Source organism: Ursus americanus, chromosome 16 (assembly GCF_024610735.1).
Source record: "Ursus americanus isolate L20-20 chromosome 16, mUrsAme1.1.p, whole genome shotgun sequence".
Taxonomy (NCBI): Eukaryota; Metazoa; Chordata; class Mammalia; order Carnivora; family Ursidae; genus Ursus; species Ursus americanus.
Window position 1 is genome coordinate 49,950,923 of NC_142142.1, and position 21,344 is coordinate 49,972,266.

Below are 21,344 nucleotides of genomic sequence, written 5' to 3' on the forward strand. Positions count from 1 at the left end.
CAATACGCAGTTAGCTTCTGGCTCTCATTAGCTGGTAATGCATGTTTTGCAATGGCTGCAGGAGTTACGATGGATTTAGAAATGTACCAATAAACCATTCAAAGATGGTAAAATCCCCAGAAAAGCCAATGAATGATTAAGTCTCTCCTATATCCTCAATAAAACAGCTCAAGAAGACGGACAACAAGCATTTCTATTATTTCAGGACATAATGTACTATTTAGAACCATGGAGGATGCTAAATTTATAACTATTTAAATATCCATAGGGTATTTTTTTGTAAAGATAGGTTCTAAAAATCATAACTGATTAATGACATGACACACATCAAAATTATATTTAAAAAGGAGGTGGTGGCTCTCAGTAGCAGCTGTGTCCTTGTGTCAAAGATGGTATAAAGATACTTAGAATACCACCACCAAATATTCTGCACTTGTAAATGCAGGTGTTATCAAAAAGGTCTATCTCTGATTCTAGCAAAGAGAAACCATCCAAATCTTATTCTTTATATTACGGACATGACTTCACTATTGCACTTTGGCATGTGGTATTACTGTTTTCCCTACTGTACCAAGTCCTCGTTTTCCCAAGACCTTTCCCCTGACTATTCTGGAAATAAAAGAAATTTATCATATATTTCAAACCTTCAAATTAGAATGTTATCCTCATAAATGTATTTACCAGGTTGGTATATTCACATGTATCCTTTCCAATTTTAAGCTAAGCAAAAGACATGCCCTTAGAGCAAGACAATCCATCTTATCATCAAAAGAAACTGTGATCCTTCCATGTCGTGTCTGATAGAGAAAACACTGATTTTGATACATTAGCTTCTTTTATTCAAATACCAGTCTGGTCACACATGGTCCAAGAACACTCAAATAATAAGCCACATATAAACAGATGTTAAAGATTGGTCTTCAAACATTATAGCCAATGAGGCCACGCTTGCCTATGATCTCGCCGACATAAAACCACATCCACACCTCGGTGGCCACCAAACCATTCAGCAGAGCTTCCTGAAAAAAGCAGCACAAATTTTAATGTACATTTTTTTCCTTATGTATTTAAAAGTATTCTTCTCCAGGATTGAGTAACAGAGAATATAAGGATGCTATTCATTTAGAGAGCAGTGTTAGCCAAAGTCAAGATTTACTGATGTTAACTTTGTTCAACTGCTGAGAACACTTGAACTTTCAATTATGTAAGGTAAGTAGTCCAGAGCTTATAAATTCTTTCAAAGCATTCTTTAAAGACCTGAACTGACTTAACCCTTTCATTATTAGTTTATGAGACACTTTATGAGCCCTAAAACAACCCACATCCTGGAAATAGCTGACACATTTAGACAGGGCACTCATATGAAAGGATGGCTATAGGGAGGTAAGTCTCTGAATAGACATTTCTGTCTGGCCAAAGAGAATTTGTTGAGAGATGAAGAGCTCTGTCTTCCCCTTTATTCATGTATTATTTGGTTTAACTCTTTCAGAGTATTCAGTAATGACTCAGCTTCACAGATCCATGTTTTATTGCCCTTAGAGAAAAAGCAACGTCGCATGCAAGTGCGGCTACAGATCTGGAAACTAGCTGACAAGTACTCCCCCAACAAAACTGGGCCTTTCCTTTTAGCACCTGGATGTGAATTTTAATTTTCCCCTTCAAACTACACCAGAAATACTGGAGGTCTGAAAAATAACTATATTTTCCAGGATGCAGATTCTCAAGTCAGCAGTAATTTAGTTATTTTAGGCTTTCTGTATCCTCTGTTTGGCTCAAGCAAGCAAACATAAAATCTAAGTTCCAATTCTTACAATCTTTAGATTTTATTTTAATGCAATTCAATAACCCTTCATATTACATGATATGCTTGCTAGGTTTTGGTATTTTTATTTTAGTCCAAGAGATCTTTTGGCTAAACTGGAAGTATTTCCAGCCTACAGATGAAAAAAAGTATAGAATCAGCAAAGTAAGCCATCCTATTTTAGTACACTTACCAAAATAGGAGAGGAAAAAAAAGTTGCCCAGTAAAAATGCCCCTTTCTTTGTTTTAAGCCTAATAGGAAATGAAGACACAAAATAGCTGAATTATTTCAACCCAGATGACAAAATTAGAAAGGTAAATATCTTTCTCAGCAGTCAAGAAACAGATTATCTCTCATTATGTAGATTTCAGCCTCACTGGAAAATACATATATTAATCAAAACAATCAGAAAAATCCCAAGGGAAGACATTTTCTGTTATGCACATACGTTTCCATTTAGCCCATAGTTACCTTAACTGTGAGCTGTTTGAAGCTACCAGTTTGAGCACTCTTGACTATTTTTTTCAAGCTCTGAATAGCTGTAGGGATCTCAGCAGGGGTTGGAGGAACCAGCTCAACCTTGGCATAGTGCCAAAATGTGGCCAATCGAGGCTTCGAGTAAGTCACAGCAGCTGGAAAACAAAACAAAACAAAACAAAAAACCAGGATGAACTCACTAGAGACCGAAAGAAGCAGATGTGTGGGCTGGACACAAATATTTATTCATGCATCACATTCATTCACTGCTTGTACCAAATGTGCACCCAGTGTGAAAAGTCAAAGCTGCTCCCTGGTAACAAGAGGCTTTTAAAGATGCAGAACACCTGTGTCACAGGGAAGTTCAATCAGGCAGGAAGCTATAAGCACATTCAATTATGTCAGGACTTCACTAGTGGCCAGCTAGTACTGTTATTTCGTTTATGAATGGCAAATCTAGTTAACTGTAAAGTTACAAGAAGTTGGATTCAGAAGCAAGAGAACAGACACAATGTAACCATATTTTCTTGGTAGAAAGAGCAGAAGATTTGGAGGGAAAAAGTGCATAAGGGGAGGTAAGGAGCTACACGGAACGGCATCCTTAAGATTAAAACTTGTCACAATGTTGGCTACAAATCCAGATGGAATTACACCAATTAGGGCCCATTTCTGGTATCCTCATCAATATGTGAATTAAATCTTTCTTCAACAAAAGCCCAGCTGCTCCTCCTTCAAAACAACACAAGTAATAAAAATAAAACCTACATGTATTGTTCAGAGCAGCCAAACTCAAATCTATTACTATGAAATTCCTCAAGGTAGTTACTATTTAAGAGAAAAAAAAATCTTAATAACCAGGGTAGATGTAAGATTATGGCAGTGATTTCAGCAAGAGAAAGAAATTTTATTATTTTTTTTTAATTTTTAAAGATTTTATTTATTTATTTGACAGCAAGAGAGCACAAGCAGGGAGAGCAGCAGAGGGAGAAACAGGCTCCCTGCTGAGCAAGGAGCCAGATGTGGGACTCGATCCCAGGACCCTGGGATCATGACCTAAGCCAAAGGCAGATGCTTAACTGACTGAGCCACCCAGCATCCCGAGAAAAGCATTTTATAAAAAAAGTTACATGACAAACGTAATAAAAACAGCACACTTGCATGAACATCCATGAACTGTCTACTGTTCAAAGATGGGGAGGGCACCTGGGTGGCTTATGAGGCTAAGCGTCTGCCTTCAGCTCAGGTTATGATCCCAGAGTTCTGGGATCCTGTACTGGGCTCCCTGCTCAGTAGGGAGTCTGCTTCTCCCTCTGCACACACCCCCCCCATGCTTGTGTGCACACTCTCTCTCTCTGAAGTAAATAAATAAAATCTTAACCCCCCCCCCCAAAAACACAACAAAGATGGATTATCCAAGGTTCTTGGTACTTTTCCTATTATTAGCTTCCTGGATTTGGCTATTTCACTACTCTTAGAATTACTATCTGCACCATCCTTAGTGCTTAAGGCCACGGTTAAATCCAAGCAGACACAAGGCTCTCACGGATAGTTATCTACATAGAACTGACAGTGCCTGTAAGCTGGGGCTATCACAGAGTACAAAATCTTGTGTGATTGTCTGTAAAATTATCTTCAACACTTTCACCCTTAAAAAAAAATCAGTACACTGTACACACTGTACTTTATTTGGTAAATTTGTTTCTCAGGGAGTACATGTTAAAAAGTTTGAAACTGCTTTACATATATACAAGGGATGGATAAAACATAAGTAAATGAATGGTGGATGACGGGAGCCAGGTTTCTCACTGCAGGAGAGGAAAGTTACAAATAGGCAAGAAAAGAAGAATAAATCCCATGGTACTGGATTAGAGTTGGAGACATTCTATGAACTCATGTGTAGTTTAATATATCTACAGATGGACAGATACAGAAACAACCATGTATATGCATATATTACACATGGGTTACTATACACACACACCCTTAAGAGGGCCTAGAAGCAATGATATTCTAGCAGTCTAGCAGCAAGAAAGACACTCAGTGCCTAGATCTTGGTTTCAAAGTACCATTGTCCAACAAAAGAAACTAGGGCTCCTTGGAGAAATGGCTGATTCTAAGGCTGGGGCAGGGAAAATGTAACATGAGTTTGAAGGATTTTGTAGTACAAGAAAGGGGGTAAGTCAATGGGACAGAGGTGCCAACCTGAAAGAGTTCTCAATGGTCAAGGCTGCAACAATTTGAACAAAGTAACATGCTACTGGAGGTAAGAAGTAGGAAATAAATGTACGTGAGTCCATACAATACATGACTGAATAAACAAACAGGGAAGAACAAATCTTTCTCACAGAATTCCATTTAATTATATGTAAATACTCCTTCCTACAGGAGATGGAATCCCTGCTGTTGGCAGCTGCTCCCTGCCCCCTCAACACATGCGACGGACTAGACCTAGTTACTTGCTTCTGGAGAACAGATTATGCGAAGGGAAAACAACAGTAACTTTACAGTGAGAAACCTAGCAACATTACCATAACCAAATGATGAAAGCTAATTTCACCAGTGATCTTATATGGGTATCACGTAATCCTGATATGTGATTATAGCACTTCACTTTTGTGGTATTCTTTCTCAAAACCCATAGCTCCAGACTAATTACAAGAAAAACACCAGACAAATCCGAATTGGAGAACATCTTTATAGGATACCTAGATAGGTATCTGCATAGATACCTTAAAAACTGTCAAGGTCGTGGAAAGTAAGAAAAACTGTCATTAGTGTTACACATCAGAGGAAACTAGGGAGATTAACAACTCAATACAATGTGGAACCTGGATAGGCTCTTGGAACAGAAGGAGATAAATGGAAAGAAGACTGGTAAAATACCAATAACGTCTCAAGTTTAGTAAAAAGGAAAAAAAAATTACTCTGACTTTTCTGGGGAAGTCTGATGATAAACTTATTTCTGTTAGCTTTTTTGTGCCCCCAGGGGAATTAACAGATGCAGCCATTAATTTTTTTAAAAAGTAAACCCTTTCTCTCTGTATATATAAAACAACAACAACAACAACAAAACTCTGCTGAACATGGGGCTCGAAATCATGATCCAGAGATCAAGAGTCATGCTCTACAGACTGAGCCAGCCAGGTGCTCCTATAGTCAGTAAATTTTTTTTTTTTTTTTAAAGATTTATTTGACAGTGATCGAGAGAGCATAAGCAGAGGGAGCAACAGGCAGAGGGAGAGGGAGAAGCACGCTTCCCGCTGAGCAAGGAGACCAATGCAGGACTCCATCCCAGGACCCTGGGATCATGACCTGACTGAGCCACCCAGGCGTCCGTTAGTAATTTTTTAAAAAAGAGTTTATTTTTAAGTCATCTCTACACCCAACGTGGAGCTTGAACCCACAACCCAAGATCAAGAGTTGCAGTCTCCACTGACTGAGCTAGCCAGGTGCCCCAATTTTTTATTAGATACTTAACATTCACATTTCATACACTGAGTTATGTTACAAAGCAAAATATATTTCACATTTAACAGTCTGGCCCTAGCTGAGTTCTCCATTCTGAGTACTTTTGGAAGAATAACAGTTTCTTTTAATTACAACAATGTAGGAAAGAGTTTGTTTCTTAATAAAATTTTCTTTTGGTATTGTCTTCTTTTTGGATTAACTAAAATTAGTTTGCAATCCCACCACCTGAAAGACATGAAAGCCATGTTCTGGAAAATAAATCCACCTGAAACTTAATGTGTAAATTAGTCGACTGTGGGGTTGTGTAGGAGAGACTCAAGCATTATTGTATTTGGGACTGTGAGGCCTTCAATAACTCACTGGCTGCTGATGCGAGCAAAGGAAGGAGAAGATGAATAAGAAACCAATCAGTAAAACAGGTTCAAAAATATTACATGTATTTAGAAAATTCTTTTCCATTCCCATTTCAGAATCAAATTTGAGTGAAAGCTATGTAGAGATCTGTGCTTCAACCGCTCACCAGAATATAGCACATCCAGCGAACGCGCTTCCCTCAGTTTACTTCATCCCATTTTGGAAATAAAATGGAGTAGCTTGCTACCCAGCAGCCGACTGCAATATTTCCTGACAGAAAAGGCTACGACTCAGGGCTGTGACTATTCAGGGTTATTCTGAAGTACAACGGTCTGCTAGTTAAGACTTCGGTTTTTTTTCAAGCTGAAAAGCTCCATGAATATTAAACCAGGATGCTAAAGATTACTGTTTACACACCTCCCTCTGTTTGTGGGAGCAGGGATACTCGTCCACAAAGTCCAATTCCACCAAAAATTTCCATTATATTAAAGAACCATTTCATAATGTGGCCAGGACAGCAGGCAAAGTCAACGTTCAAAAGCACACCTATCCCTAAAAACGTATGCAGACTTCCAGATACCCCATTTGAGAACCACACAACCTAATGCGGCCGAATTGAAGGGACTTTCACTTGCCTCTCCCGTCCTTTCCCCTCGACCTGCCGCAGGGCCATACCCTCCATATTCCCACTTCTCGACATCGAAGGGGGCGTCTTGGCGGCAGTGGCGGGCGACTCCAGCCTTCCCGCACACCCCTTCCCTCCTTCCCTCCTTCCCTGTCGCGGTTAGAATCCCGAACTTCTAGGACGTACAGAGAACCCAAGCTGCAGGCCAGGCGGGAGGAAAGGCTAGAGAAGAGTCGCAGACCGGCCCCTGCTCCCTTCCCCCTCCAACCCGGCCGTCCCGCCCCGGCTCCTGCGGGGCCTCGAGGTACCACTGGCCGCGTCTTCCTCTCAGGCCCCCCCGCCCCGGCAGTCCGCCGCCGGGCTCACCGTTCACCAGCGCCGGGGCCTTTTCCGCGAGATTACGGACAAACTGGGCCATGGTTCCAGGCTGGAAGATCCGTCGCCCCCGACGGCCGGTGAATGTCACCCCCCGGAAGGACCCGCCGTAGGACCCCCGTTCCGCTTCCAAGGTCAGGCCTCCTCTTTCCGCGCCGGTCCAAGGTATTTAGGTGTCCTGTTATCTTTCCGGAATCTAGCTGGCCGAATTAGTCTCTTCAGTCGCCGAAGAGAAAGTGGAGATGAAAAGGTGAGGTCAGAGAACACAGGGAGAGCGGTGGGCTTCCGCGAAGGAGCAGGCATCTCTTGGGGCAGCCGCTCACGGAGGCCCGGAAGGCCGGCGAGCGGAGGACGGGCGCATGCGCTCTGGGCCTCCCGTGCTGGCCGCGGCGCGGACCCGCCCCGTTCTGCGTCAGGTGTTATCGGCAGTTTTCCGAGAGAACGTGGGAAGTTAGGACTGGAAAGCAGCTCTAAAGTCTTCCTAGGCCAGGACGGTCGTCTTGTAAAGGCAGACAGGGTCCTCGGCCAAACATGGAAAGTGATGGGCAGAGAAGGCGCCACATAACCTGTCATCTGATCGGGTCCTTTGCCTTTTCTTTAGCTGATCTTTCTTAATCCCGACCTCCCCCGTATCGTGTATCGGGATCGGAGTCCGGGAACTGGTTCCACTAATTCCCCAGTCAGTCGCAAGGAACTACGCAGATGGGAGCAACAAAACATTTACTGAGGGCCTCCAGCATGCCAGGCATTTTGGAAGTTAAAGTAAGCATGTGTGTTAGGCAGTGTCCCCATTTAAGACTGGGATTGATAAACGGCCACATAGCTAGTGAGTGGCAAAACTGGGATCTGAAAAGGTTGCTGTGTAAACAGGGATGGGGCGTATGGGATTAGGAGTGGTGGTGATCTGAAAGATTTCCAGAGAAGATTGATGTATAACAGAACAGCTCTATACTACAGGGTTGAAACTTTAATATGACTGGAAGAGGAGATATATGTAGAGAAGTGGCATTTGATGTGAAGAACATAATTGTAAGTAATGTACCCTGTGGGGCGCCTGGGTGGGTCAGTCCATTAAGCGTTTGCCTCCGGCTCAGGTCATGATCCCAGGGTCCTGGGATGGAGCCCCACGTTGGCCTCTCTGCTCAGCAGGGAGCCTGCTTCTCCCTTTCCCTCTGCCTGCCGCTCGCCCTACTTGTTGTCTCTCTCCCTGCCAAATGGATAAAATCTTTAAAAAAAAAATGTATCCTGGAGAAGCCTGAGCAAATCTGACTGATGGGTGGAAAGGAAAATTAGAGGTGATACCAAGGAACCAAGAGCATCATTTCAATGGAATGATTCCACTGCCAAGCTGACTCCAATTTGACTACAGAAGTCAAATTAAGGCTGGGAAAGTTAATTTACCAATATGGAAATATTAGCTACAGCACTTTCAGAAAATTAGGGTAGAAGCCAGAGTATGTCTATCTATAAAGTAATGCGAGTCAGAAAACCAAGTAAGGGGGCGCTCGTGTGGCTCAGTCCTTAAGCATCTGACTCATTTTCACCTCAGGGTTGTGACAGGAGCCCAGCATTGGGCTCTGCACTGGGCTCGGCCTTGGGGTGGAGCCTGCTTAAGATTCTTTCCTTCTCCTTCTGCGGGCCCCCTCCCCTGTAAAATAAAACCAAATAAGGCTATGGAAATTAAGGTAGAGACTGAAGATAGAGAAGGGGGATTGATAAAATATCTGAAGAGACAAAAAGATTGGGGGGGTTAGCTTTGGAACTGTGGGGCCTTTTCACAGATGGGATGATGGGAGAGAAGTTTGAAAGTGGAAAATCTGAAATTCCTATCTTTCCAGTAAAGTGGAAGGCAAGATCTTCAGTGAAGGCTAAGTGGGAGGGTGGGAAAGATCGGTGAAAAAAGGTTAAAGTTTGGATTGGTGTTGAATTTCCGGACACATAGAAGGGTTGTTGGGCACTGTTAGCAACCACTGATTTGTGGTCACAGCACTCTAAAGATTGTGTCATTTTTCTCCAACAGTGGTCTGTAGCTTGGATACTGGGAGAGAGAGGAATGACTGGGTCAGTTTAGACTGAGGTCTTACAGGGCAGGAGTAGAGAAACTAGGGGCAAGACAGGGAATGTGATAGTGAATGATTAAAATGAAGGACCTGGGGTTTAGGCCAGATAAAGAAAAGTGAAGCCAGAAGTGAACTGATGAGGAAGAAACATGCCCTAAGACTCCTCTGGATAACTCCAGGGTCCAGAAGCCTGGTAAGGGAGGTTAGCTCAGCTGGGTGACCCACATCGGATACCACCCTGAAGAGAAGTGAAGGTCAGAGTCCTCTAAAATTTCAGAGGGATTTCTGAAACTGCCACTAGCTTTTCATACTGTAAGGAAGGAAGTGATAACACAGGTTGTAAGTCAGGTGTTCCTTTATTAAATACAAGCTTTGAACAAACCCCCAGGCAAGTTTGACAAGAAGTAACCTTCCTGGAATGTTTCAAAATACAGTTATGTTGATCAAATTTTATTTCAATCAACCTTTTTGTCGTTTTATTTTTTATTTTATTTTTTTGTCTAGGTTTTCCTGTGTAGCAGTTAGAGCATGTGCATGATTTCCTCACATGACGTCGACAGTGCAGCATCAGCCTCTCTGGCTTGTAAAGGCACCCAGCAGACTTATGCTCTGGGCAATGGCTGCTTAGCAACCAGCATCAAATAAAGTAATGAAGCTTTTGTAGACTGTGATACCAAATAGCAACTGGCACCTTCACCTGCACCATTAAAAAACCTTCAATGTTTCTTTGTTTTTACATATCCATTACAAACTATATTAAAAAAAAAACACAACAAACCAAGATTGCTTGATAAAACCTACTTAAATAATTTTCCAAGTTTAGTTATTACCCTCTTGGTAAGCAATACCAGAGCTGATAAAGAGGCTTCATTTTCCTATCATACTCTAGCAAAGCCAACACATAAAACTAGGTATATAAGAAAGTCTGCTCTAATAGATTGAGAGCGGTTTCTGAGTTCCAGATAACAAAACCTCTCTTTAAGCTTCCAAGCGCATATACACACCATGGCGTACACCAAGACGATTAATTTTTTAGTCTCATTTTTGGGATGTTCTTAAATTATTTCAAAGAAAGAAAGGCACAGAGGACACTTGGTTTCCTTACCAACAGTGGCCTTAAGCTATACACTTGCCTTTGTAATGAGTTTAAAGATACTCAGCAGCATTAATGGTGCCATAGCCATTCATAAAAAGTTTCAGGAAAAGAACTAAAAAAAAAAAAAAAAAAAAAAAAAAAAGCTTGCCAGAAAAGGCTTACAATCTGAAGACCACAGAAGTAGAATACAGACACAGATACAAGAGGCAGCATAGAGGTTGTTAGCTAGAAAGCTGCTGGGAACAGCTGCCTTCTGAGGTTTTGTGCCCATTTTTCCTCCAATTTTCTCCTATAAAACTCTGGTCTTTTCCCCACTTTTTTAAAAAATGAAAACATCCCATAAGATTGGGTTTGGAAGTTAACTGCGAGTAGAAGAAGCTTATTTTATACACAGTTCATTCTCAAAGAAGTAAAGGAGGATAATAAATATGAAATGAAGCTCATTTTAAGAAAATAAACAAATCCTGTTAACCCAAGCCTTAAAGGCTCAGGTTGCACACTGAATTAATATCTTACATTCTGCCATTTCCAAGAGTCCTAGACTCTTTTTCCCATTTAAAAGCACAGCAGTAGGCAACATCTACTTTATACCTAGTGTGGGATGCCCTCTGATGTGAGGTTTTCCAAGTGATGCCATCAAAAGCACATTGAGGACTGCTTATAGCAACTCGTGTTGGAATATCCTAAAACTACCATCTTACTTGAAAGAGGCCATGGTTAAAAATGAAACAGTGACCCCTGTTTCTAGATCAAATCACTTCTCTTGTCACTTATGATATCTTCAGGCTTACAGAGATAGTGACATAGTCCATAGGAGAACGTGCCTCACTTAGCATGTTAAGCTGTGCAACTGAGTAGGGAGCGTAAGCTCAACTTGCAGTAAGTGGGGCCCATCCGCCTACTAACTACATGGGGCTATGTGGATATTTAAAACGGCTGTGGACAAGGTTGTGCTCAAATTCTAACTTTGTTAACTGATGACCTAAGGCTGAATTAGAAGCAGCTCTTGGAAGTTAGGTCACAAGCCCAAACAAACATTTAACTATATACATGTTATAGTCTCAGAATTTTGTCTAGAGTAAGTGTGTCAGTAAATATGGCCACCCACTGCATACATCTTACCGTGGAAGAGACAATATAAAGTGGTACTCAGTTTACACTAGACCAATATAAAAATGCGCATGGTGTCTATATATACTGAAATACACGGTTGATAATAATGTCTTAAAATGACATCTTTCATGGTTACAATATTTGTTCCCTAACTTTTCCACTCAAGCCTACTCCTTGTAACAAGATTTCCAAAAGATAAAGAGGGCCTAACAGCCTCCTTTTTTCTTTCACCTCAGAATTTTCTAAATAAGGTATCAAAAATTCATGTTTGTCCTACCAATCCTCCTAAAAATATTATGGGGCTAAGTTTTTTGTGGTGATGATAGCCCCAGGGGAGAGTGTCTGTCCTCCACTGGATCTTTGAGGGATGAGTTAATGCAAAATTAAGAATTACCGACAGAAACTGCATGATTCCTTTTTGAAAATCTCATCTATTCTATTCAAAAGCCTACTCAAACATCAAGGTATCTGCTTGTGTGTGAAAGGTTATTCTGTAATATAGCAGAACTGTAACAAGAAAAGGGCTGACATCCGGGTCATGAAGACCAGTAAATACCTCGATGACACAGGACTTTCTAATGGTGTCAGCTGTCACCGAAATATGTGACATATACTTAAAAGCTGGGCTCATCAAAGGTATTTGAGCAGTTCTTGACAGAGCAAAAGTAAGGTGGCAGGAAGTTTCAGTAGCTGAAGTTAATGTAACTTAAGGTAGGAAAAGGATGAAGAGTAGGAAGAGAGAACAAAGGGTACAAATGAGTGATCATTTCTAAACTTGGTGCTGCCATAATAAGCATAATTTCCTGCAAGCCAGGAGAGCACTGTAAAATTCTTAGGAATAAATCTAAATTGTCATAGTTTCAGCAAGAGCAGTTCTCTAATTTAGTTGGAAGGAAGGAAGGAAGGAAAGAAGGAAAGAAGGAAGGGAAAGAGAAAAAGAAAGGAAGAAAAAGAAAAGAAAGGAAAAAAAGGAAGGAACAGAACCAAAATGAGAGAAACCACAAACAATTGTTTATCTACATTCTGGGGTTGGTTGTTTTTGGTTTGTTTAGTTCACAGTATTTATTCAAGTTGCTCCTTTTGTTGTTGTTTCCTCTCTGCGAGCCACCGCTGGATTTTTTCTTTTAGTTCTGTGTTTGGCCGGATCTGGTCCATGGTGAGGGGACTACGGTTAAAGGGATCGGTTTGGTCACTGGGACAAAGAGAGAAAGGGAAAGGGGTTATTTCTGTAAGTTCTAACACCCAAAGCCCAAGCTAGAAAAGCGGGTGCATCTCCTTCTGAAACTGAAGCCAGACGCACTGAGTCAGGTGCTGACTTGAGGTTAGAAAGGAGACGAGAGAAAGAGTGATTCAGGAGGTTTCTGGGTTTTCTGCAGACTATTTAGCTACTTGGTCTCTATGCTCCTTAACAAACTTTATTTCCACACTGCTGTTCAGATGATACGTGATTCGAGTTTCCTAAGGCAGAGAGCCTGTACACTCACGTGAGCATACAGAGCTGCTGGTAGTTTCAGTGACAGGCTCTCGAAATAGTCTAAAGTGTGAAGGGATAAAGCCTTGTAGAGTGACACCTGATTCAGTCAGCTGAATACTACCCAAATAAATGGAGATTATGGCTTCCTGACAGGTCAGAAGGTTTATGATATACTTGAAGGGCTGATATATCTTCTGTCAGTATCCTGAGACCACAATAAAATACAAAGTTTCCTGACAGTTTAGAAAAGACAGATCACCATATGACAGCATTATGCGTATAGTGAATGCTTAATACCAAATACCACGAAGTAGAAAATCCCTTTTTGCAATGTTTAAAAAATAGTATTTCCTTAAATTTGGGTCAACTTATGGAACTTGATTTTAAATAGGAAGAGTTTCTCAGTACCCATTTCTACATAATGCAGTAGGCCCCGCCTCAGGTTCGACGGGACTCATGGCCACCGTGGCTGAGTACGACAGCAGCGGCAGAAGCTGGCTTAACCTATATGCGATGGCTACAGCGTAAAACCGACTTAAAACAAAACAAAGTTATCATTTCTATTTTTACAACTGAAATACAATTAAAACAAGTTCAAGTCAACTTATACTTCAGGTTGACATAATTTATAACATCTACGGATAGAAATTATTTCCTCAAGGAAGGAACAGGTAAGGGGTATAGGGCCAGCATTTCTCAACGGTGTGTCTTGTTTTGGATGTTTAAATCCTCAACAATCAAGTGATACGGCTCTACCGAAATGCCTCCTCAACTCATTAATAATCAACAATACGGAGCACCTTGTGGGTGGATAGTACTGTATTAGGAAACTGGGGAAAAAGGACAGCAAACACACACGTCTGTTGTCTTGAGGCTGCTCTTTGGGGCTGGCGTACCTGAGCAAATGCCTGGCAATGGTGGATCTATCCACAGTGACTCTGGAGGACGGCAGCACCACGGGGTCAGACATGAGTGTGCTCATGATGGGATCCAGGAACTCATCACAGGCATCTGCATAGGTCTCCTCCTCCTGTTGTTGAAGGTCTGCTAGGGACTAAGCACAAACACCTGGTCGCTAAGCTGAATTCACGAGCAGCTGAATTCAAAATATTCAGTGACTATAATCTTAAAAGGTCACTGAGGACCCTTTACAGCGACAATGACAATTCGCAGCTTTATTTTCTAAACAAGCCAAGAAGGATATCATAAAAGCAAGTTTAGCGTTCAACCCCAACTCCCAAACCGAAGTTTGGCTCAGCTGCTGGCAGTCATGACTAGGGATGGGTTTAAGTGTTAACAAAAAAAGAAACGCATCACATACGAGATCCTCCTGGCAGCAGTCCTACTGTAAATGTCATCACTGAAAAGGGGACGGTGGTAGGAGAGGTATTTGCAGAGTCACTCATGCAGTCAGTGTATGAAAAGCAGCTTCTGGTTTTAGGTACAAACAGGTATAGGAGGAGTTTAAAAGTAGCTTCAACATTTTGATCCCTTCATGACTCTAGTTCCTCAGGCACCCATCTGGCTAAGCTCTAGGAAAGATGGAGCCCAACTCAATAAAATAAGTAGTTCAATGAAGGGAACACGGATGTCAACAAGGAAGGTTTTCTATTAGAATCTGTGCCATGATTTTTCCTTCTTTGTAACTAATGGAGTTTCGTCAAACTCCAACCAAAGGGATTAGCTGAATATAAGACAGTATTTTCATCTATAAAATGTATGACTATCGGGGCGCCTGGGTGGCACAGCGGTTAAGCGTCTGCCTTTGGCTCAGGGCGTGATCCCGGCGATCTGGGATCGAGCCCCACATCAGGCTCTTCTGCTATGAGCCTGCTTCTTTCTCTCCCACTCCCCCTGCTTGTGTTCCCTCTCTCGCTGGCTGTCTCTATCTCTGTCGAATAAATAAATAAAATCTTTAAAAAAAAAAAAAATGTATGACTATTCCCATATAAGCCAACTACTAACTACAAATGTAATGGAGAAAATCTATACAAGTCAAATGACTAAAAACAACTGATCTTGAATCCTATTTGAAAAAGTTCTGTGTTAACAACAAAGATTTTCAAGTCTATTGATAACACTGTGTAGAAAAGTTTTCATAGAGTCTATAATAAAGTTTGTACATTCTTCTCTTCTAGTAGAAGCTTTTTAAGTCAATTTTCTGTTCTTCACTCTCATGTTGAAAAGAGATGAAGAACTTAGGGATAATATGATACGGTGGCATATGGAAATCTGTAACTACCGTATTGTATACCTGAAACTAACACTGTATGTTAACTAACTGGAATAAAAATAAAAACTTAAAAAAAGACCAAAGGCAGTTCCAGTTATTGGCTGACCAGGAAGAATCATGTTTATATTTTCTCAAGGCAATACTCTTTTTACTCCTTGAAATAGGGTAACCAGCAGAACAGTTGAGTCAACACCGTGATTACTACTGAATATGTTAGTAAACAAATCCTCCTCCCCCTCACCTTGATTCTCTCTGCTAAGTTGCTGAAAGCCACAATCATATTCCCGGGCTTATTGATTTTCTTCAGGACTCGGACTGTCTGTGCAAAGAGAGTTGGGGAATAGGAACGTCCATCCTTGGGCACCGTGGCACAGAAGTTCTCCTCGTCCCTGGAAGGACACCAGCAGAGAGAAACTGAGGATCAGAGGGCAGGTCAGTGAGGGAGAGAACAGCTGGGATGAGGAACAAGGTTCCCCAACACTCACATGCCATCAATGTTCTTTTGATATAGAAAGATTTCTTCTAATTTTTAGGAAGGAACCCTACCAAGTATCCTGTAACCTTAAAAGGAATACTGCTTTTCTAAAACACTGGTTACAATTAGTAAAGTTTATCTTTGTACAGAAAAAGGCAGAACACTGAAAATCCTAAACAGTGTCCCAAAGGTCAGACAGAATTTCATGATTAAAACCACATAAAATTCATCAACCAACTAGAAATGAACCATTTTTTTTTCTATTTCCACATAATTACCAGTCATTCCATTACCAAAACCCCAAATTAAAACATTAGAATTCCCTCTGCCTTGCCCAATTAAATCTTAGGTACCCAAGATTTAAGTAGATCGTGCAGATATCTGATACGAGCTGCTGAGGTTTGAAGTCAAATTCACTGAAGTCTTTGACTTTTAAGGCCCCCATCTTGGGGCCAACCAGGTGCTGCAGGAAGTAGTTCAACATGGAGATGATGCGCTCAGCCAGGAAAGGGTGCACAAAGAGTGATTTGATCTCTAGAAAAAAAGGCAGTCTGTGAAAACTCAATGCAGAAGCCATCTTTTACATATTATGTCTCAGAGTTTCACTTGGAGACCTCTGGGGAATATTTTAAAAATTATGTAAGTAATACATTTTCATTGCAGGAATATTAGAAAACATTGGTGAGCAAAAACAAAATATAAAACTACCACCCAGAAATAAACACTGTTAACATTTTCGAATACATCCTTCTAGCTTTTCTGTCCATATTTACAAACAAACACGTTTTTAAAACGATGATCATGTGTACATATTCTGTAACTTACTTTTTCATTAACTGTATCATAAACATCTCACCCTTTTGGTAAATTTATGTCCCTGTGTTGTCCAACATGGTAGGCAGGCTGGCCCGACGTGTCTATTTAAATTAATTTAAAAATCCAGTTCCTCAGTCACAGTGACCTCACATCTCAAGTGTTCAATAGCTACACGTGGCTAGCATCTACAGTATGAGTCCAGATTTACAGAGCATTTCCATCAGAGAAAGTTCTGCAGGATAGCGATGACTTGCACTCTTTTTAGTGGCCACATAATTTTCCAGTGTGTGATTGCACCTGAAGTTATTTATCTTTATCGCTAAACATTATTTCTACTGCTAGACATTCTACTATAAACATTTCATATCTATTTATTAAAAAAAAAGATTTTATTTTAAGTAATCTCCACACCCAGTGTGGGGCTCAAACTCACAACCCTGAGGCCAAGAATCGCATGGGTCGCTGACTAAGCCAGCCAGGTGCCCCAGCATTTCACTTATTAACTTCATTGTGTACATAAGTTTGTAGACTTATTACTTCCTTACAATGAATTTGTAAGGAATTGCTAGGGCAAAGGACATAGACTCCAAAAATTAAAAAAATACATTAACACATGCCAGGTTTTAATAAGTTAGTTTTAGTTTTAGTCAGTCTATTGACTCCACTAGTGATGAGAGTTTAGTTCTTATTTCCTGCCCTTCTCCTCCAAATACAAATCCCAGTATATAATCAAATCTTTGGTTAGATAATTTAGTTTATGTCCTGAAGATTGTAAAAATATCATTCACGGCAGAGCCACAGTGTCCTAATGATTACATATATAAAGTAATATATATACTTAAAAAAAAAAAAGATTTATCTATTTGAGAGAAAGAGCCCAAGTGCTCGAGTGGGGGGAGTGGCAGAGGAAGAAACTCTTCAAGCTGACTCCCCACTGAGCACTGAACCCAACATGGGGTTAGATCCCATGACCCTGAAATCATGATCTGAGCTGAAACCAAGAGTTGGACGCTCAACTGACTGAGCCACCCAGGCGCCCCAGTAACATATATACTTTTTAATATAACTTTATAAAAATTTGTTTGCTTATTTTCAGAGTACCAGTCACTAAATCTAGTTTCTAAACTCTCCACCAGAAATGTAAAACTCTTGATAGGATCATTTCTAGCAGTTCTGTATTTTTTGGAAATTCTCCTTCTGGAAGCTCCCATCTGTCACTCCAATCTGGACTCCTTGCTCTATAAGCCTGCTGCGTGGTGGTCACACGAGCTCCTTTTACCACCATCCTGGACACTTCCTTTGTCTTTCTCTTAATGGGATTCCACCTTCCTCCTCTGGATTTACTCTTTCACTCTGATGGAGTCTATCTTTTTGTAGCCTCTCAAACGGTATGTGGGAAGCAAATCCGATACCTTCACCCCTGAAAATGTCCTCACATTCACCCTCAAACAGAAATGACAGTGTGGCTGGCTATAGCATTCTGGGCTAAAAAACTATTTTCCACGAGGAGCTCCATGCTTCCAATGTCACTGTTGTGAAAATCAACATTTTACACTTAAACCACTGTACATCACCTGACTTTTCTCTGGGACCTTTTAGGATCTTCTCTTTACCTTGATTTCTGCAATGTCACAATGTCATCTTAGTGTGAGAATTTAAAAGGTCTGTGTGCTGGGCACACTATGGCCCTTTCAAGTTAGAGGCTTTTAGTTTTTGAGAATTTTTGGTATTATTTCTTTGATAATTTCCTCCATTCCATTTTTCTCTTTTGAGGCTTTCTGGATTGATCCTTTGTTTTCTTATCCTTTCCATTCTAATTTCCATCTCTTTTTATTTCTGCTCTACTTTCATGGAAGAGCTCCTAAATTTGATCTTCTAACCCTTCTACTGACAGGTAAAAATTACTTAAGTTGTATTTTCAATATCCAAGAGCTCTTTCTTGTTCTTTGAAAACACTTTTTATTGCCTCTTTGTTCTTGTCTTATGGATGCTATATCTTCTCTTATTCCTCTGAGATCATAAAGATTTTTTAAAAAGTTTTCATCCAGTATGTTTCACGTTGGAGTATTTCCTCAAATGTCTGGTGATCCTTGGTTATCATTTCATATATAATCGATATAAAATTATTAATGAAATATTTTACATTTTTAAAAAGTACTAAGTCTCGAGGTATTTTATACTTCTAGCACACCTCAACAATTCAGACTAGTCACATTTAAAATGCCTGATAGCCACATGTGGCAAGGGGCTACTGAACTGGATACCAACTGAACTGGTATAGCCAATACTGAATTGGATAGCCAATATATTTATATGGCTAACTTGTTCTCAGGAAAATATACCAACTTATGCTTTCTGGCAGCTGTGTGAGGGTGAACGTTTCCCATGTCAACAATGGGCATCTTCTTTTTTTAAAACAGGTTCCATGCCCAGTGTGGAGCCCAACTTGGAGCCTAACTCATGGATTGAACTCACGACCCTGAGATCAAAACCTGAGCTGCGTGATCAAGAGTTGGACGCCTAACTGATTGAGCCACCTCAATCAGCACCCCGGGCATCATCCAAGCTTCTCTAGTGATTCATTTCCCTCTCAGACTGTGCAGGATACTATCGCCAGAGTCTGAATTCTTTTTTTTTTTTTTTTAAAGATTTTATTTATTTATTTGACAGAGAGAGACAGCCAGCGAGAGAGGGAACACAAGCAGGGGGAGTGGGAGAGGAAGAAGCAGGCTCCCAGCGGAGGAGCCTGATGTGGGGCTAGATCCCAGAATGCCAGGATCATGCCCTGAGCCGAAGGCAGACGCCCAACAACTGAGCCACCCAGGCACCCCCAGAGTCTTGAATTCTTAATTTCAGCTGGGCTGATCCCTCAAATGAAGCAGATTTTGGCTACTGGATTTTTTGGGAACACAGTGCTTTTGTGTCCTTACCTGATGTCAGAAAGGCAAGGGTACCAATTGTTTCATTGGACATGATGTTATGGAAACGTGCCAGCTGTCCAAACATCTGTAGGCCAGCCTCCTTCTCTCGGCGGGCTTCTGGAGTCAGACTATCCCATTCACCTCGGTCTTTCTCAATCTGTTGAATCTTTATCTTGCTCAAATACTACAGAAACCAGAGGTAAAATATATCAGAGAAGAAAGTACAGTTGAAGGGAAGAGGATATTTAAGCAGTTCTTTTTATTTTTTTATTTTTAAAATTTATTTGAGAGAGCGTGAGAGCAGGTAGAGGGGCAGAGGGAGAAAGAATCTCAAGCAGACTCTGTGCTGAACGCAGAGCCTGATGGGGGGCTCGATCCCACCACCCTAAGATCACGACGTGAGATGAAATCAAGAATCGGACGCTCAACCAACTGAGCTACCCAGGCGCCCCTTAAGTGGTTCTATTTAAAATCTAGTGGTTTTTAAAAAATTTTTTAAGAAAAGATTTTATTTGTCCGGGAGAGAGAGTGTGCACACGCGCGAGCACACGCACAAGTAGAGGGAGTGGCAGGCAGAGGAAGAGGCAGGTTCCCTGCTGAGCAAGGAGCCTGATGTGGGACTCAATCCGGGACCCTGGGATCATGACCTGAGCCAAAGGCAGACAGACAGTTAATGGACTGAGCCACCCAGGCGTCCCTAAAATTTAGTTTAGTAACCCGGGAAAACCAAGGACTATGTAAGAAACATGAGACTTTATTTCTCAGCATAGGGCTGAAGCTCCATATAGATTTGTTTCAGCCTGGGTGCACTCTGGGTAGTTCCCACATGAGTATTATAGTCTCTGAAACAGAAAGGAGGATAAATAGTATCATGTCTGAAACCCAGGCAAAAATAAATAGGCTGAAGTGAAAAAAAAAAAAGGACAAATCCTTCTTAAAAAAAAAACAAAAACCCCCAAACCAAACAAACAACAACAATAACAAAAACCACCCAACAAAAAACAACAAAAAAACCCCACAAAAAAACAACCAAACCAAACCCCAAGCTGCCTATGAAAAAACAAAGCTCTATTAAATATGCAAGATGTCTGGAAGGAGAAGCATAAATATTAAAAACCGTCTACTTCTCATCATTCTTGCAGTCCTGTGACAATGCCATCTGGTGTCATTCTCTGTATCACAGAGCTCTTGCTTAGAAGGGTCTGTTTGTTACAGGACTTGTTCTTTTCTACAAAAACCTATCTAAAATCTAAAAGTATCGGATTGCGAAAAAAGCAGTAACTCTCCTCACAGATTACATACAAGTTCCTGGGGGACTGCTGATCAATGTGGAGCTTGTGGCGCCCCAACAGGCCACCTTCACGACTTACCTGCTCGTCTCCCTTTGGGCCACTGCCTTAGCTTTCTTACACCCGTCGCAGATGAGGGAAGCTTTTAATAGGAGCAAGCAGCAGCTCCATGAGGGATGCGTAAGGCTATGAAGCACTGAAGCTGCTGACAGGCACCCAGGGGCAGACTTTGGGAAACTCATGTTTCAAACGTAAAGATTTGGGAGGCTGTGGATAGGTGAAGAGTACTGGTGACCTGGCAATGTTTATATGAAAAAATAACCCAAACCAGAGATTTTCAAGTAGTGGTGCAAAAATCAGAATCTTCCAGGAAGGGGATAAGAATCATTGCCTCAGTGAGTCACGGTTACTGATGGGTTGGGATGGAAAATGGTTTAAAGTCGCTGACCAAACGCGGGGTCCTTGGATTTCTTTCTGTGCCGCCAGCCTGATTAATCCTGCCAGGGTACCTTAGTTTAGCTTCATCACCCTTTCTTTTCCACTCTCTGCCAAAGTATCATCCTAGTTTATGACGCTTCGATGACCCTTGATCCTGGTCTCTAAAGGAATAATACCTATCAAGCTCTGTGACGGCAAGGTTCATGTATACTACTACCCATAAATTCTTGGTGTCCAAACTGGTACTATGGGGATAAAGATTGCTCTATTATAATTTAAAGATAAAAAGTATGTACTTGTCATTTTTTGATAAGGGCAGTTAAATCTG

General features: G+C 41.1%; 2 protein-coding genes and 1 long non-coding RNA gene across 4 annotated transcripts in view; 1 reads left to right on the plus strand and 2 right to left on the minus strand.

Annotated features, from left to right (window-relative positions):
• Positions 1–816: 816 nt before the first annotated feature.
• ATP5MG (ATP synthase membrane subunit g) lies at positions 817–7,251 on the minus strand. The gene is made up of 3 exons (XM_045797899.1): positions 7,093–7,251; positions 2,274–2,434; positions 817–1,019 (listed from the first exon to the last, which is right to left on the minus strand). The coding sequence occupies exons 1-3, from the start codon at positions 7,142–7,144 to the stop codon at positions 921–923; spliced, it is 312 nt and encodes a 103-aa protein (XP_045653855.1). The 5' UTR covers positions 7,145–7,251; the 3' UTR covers positions 817–920.
• Positions 7,252–7,304: 53 nt separating this feature from the next.
• LOC148108808 (uncharacterized) lies at positions 7,305–20,329 on the plus strand. The gene is made up of 3 exons (XR_015727007.1): positions 7,305–7,863; positions 8,059–15,509; positions 18,789–20,329. It is a non-coding gene; the product is annotated as an uncharacterized LOC148108808 (long non-coding RNA).
• The window catches only part of UBE4A (ubiquitination factor E4A), a 35,062-nt gene continuing 23,216 nt past the window's right edge, over positions 9,499–21,344 (minus strand). For both annotated transcript variants that reach the window (XM_045797897.2, XM_045797898.2), the window contains 5 exons: positions 19,299–19,473; positions 15,906–16,086; positions 15,319–15,466; positions 13,741–13,898; positions 9,499–12,562 (listed from right to left, as the gene is read on the minus strand). In XM_045797897.2, the coding sequence (XP_045653853.1) occupies positions 12,433–12,562; positions 13,741–13,898; positions 15,319–15,466; positions 15,906–16,086; positions 19,299–19,473 (792 nt within the window). In that variant the 3' untranslated portion in view covers positions 9,499–12,432. The remainder of the gene's footprint in view (positions 12,563–13,740; positions 13,899–15,318; positions 15,467–15,905; positions 16,087–19,298; positions 19,474–21,344) is intronic.

What these genes read in the sequence shown, in the direction of transcription:
- ATP5MG (XM_045797899.1), bottom strand. Translation starts at nt 7,144, where the DNA reads ATGGCCCAGTTTGTCCGTAATCTCGCGGAAAAGGCCCCGGCGCTGGTG. An exon ending in GGCCCCGGCGCTGGTGAACG is followed by an intron (nt 2,435 to 7,092) that starts GTGAGCCCGGCG and finishes TTTGTTTTCCAG; the next exon opens with CTGCTGTGACTTACTCGAAG. An exon ending in TCAAACAGCTCACAGTTAAG is followed by an intron (nt 1,020 to 2,273) that starts GTAACTATGGGC and finishes TGCTTTTTTCAG; the next exon opens with GAAGCTCTGCTGAATGGTTT.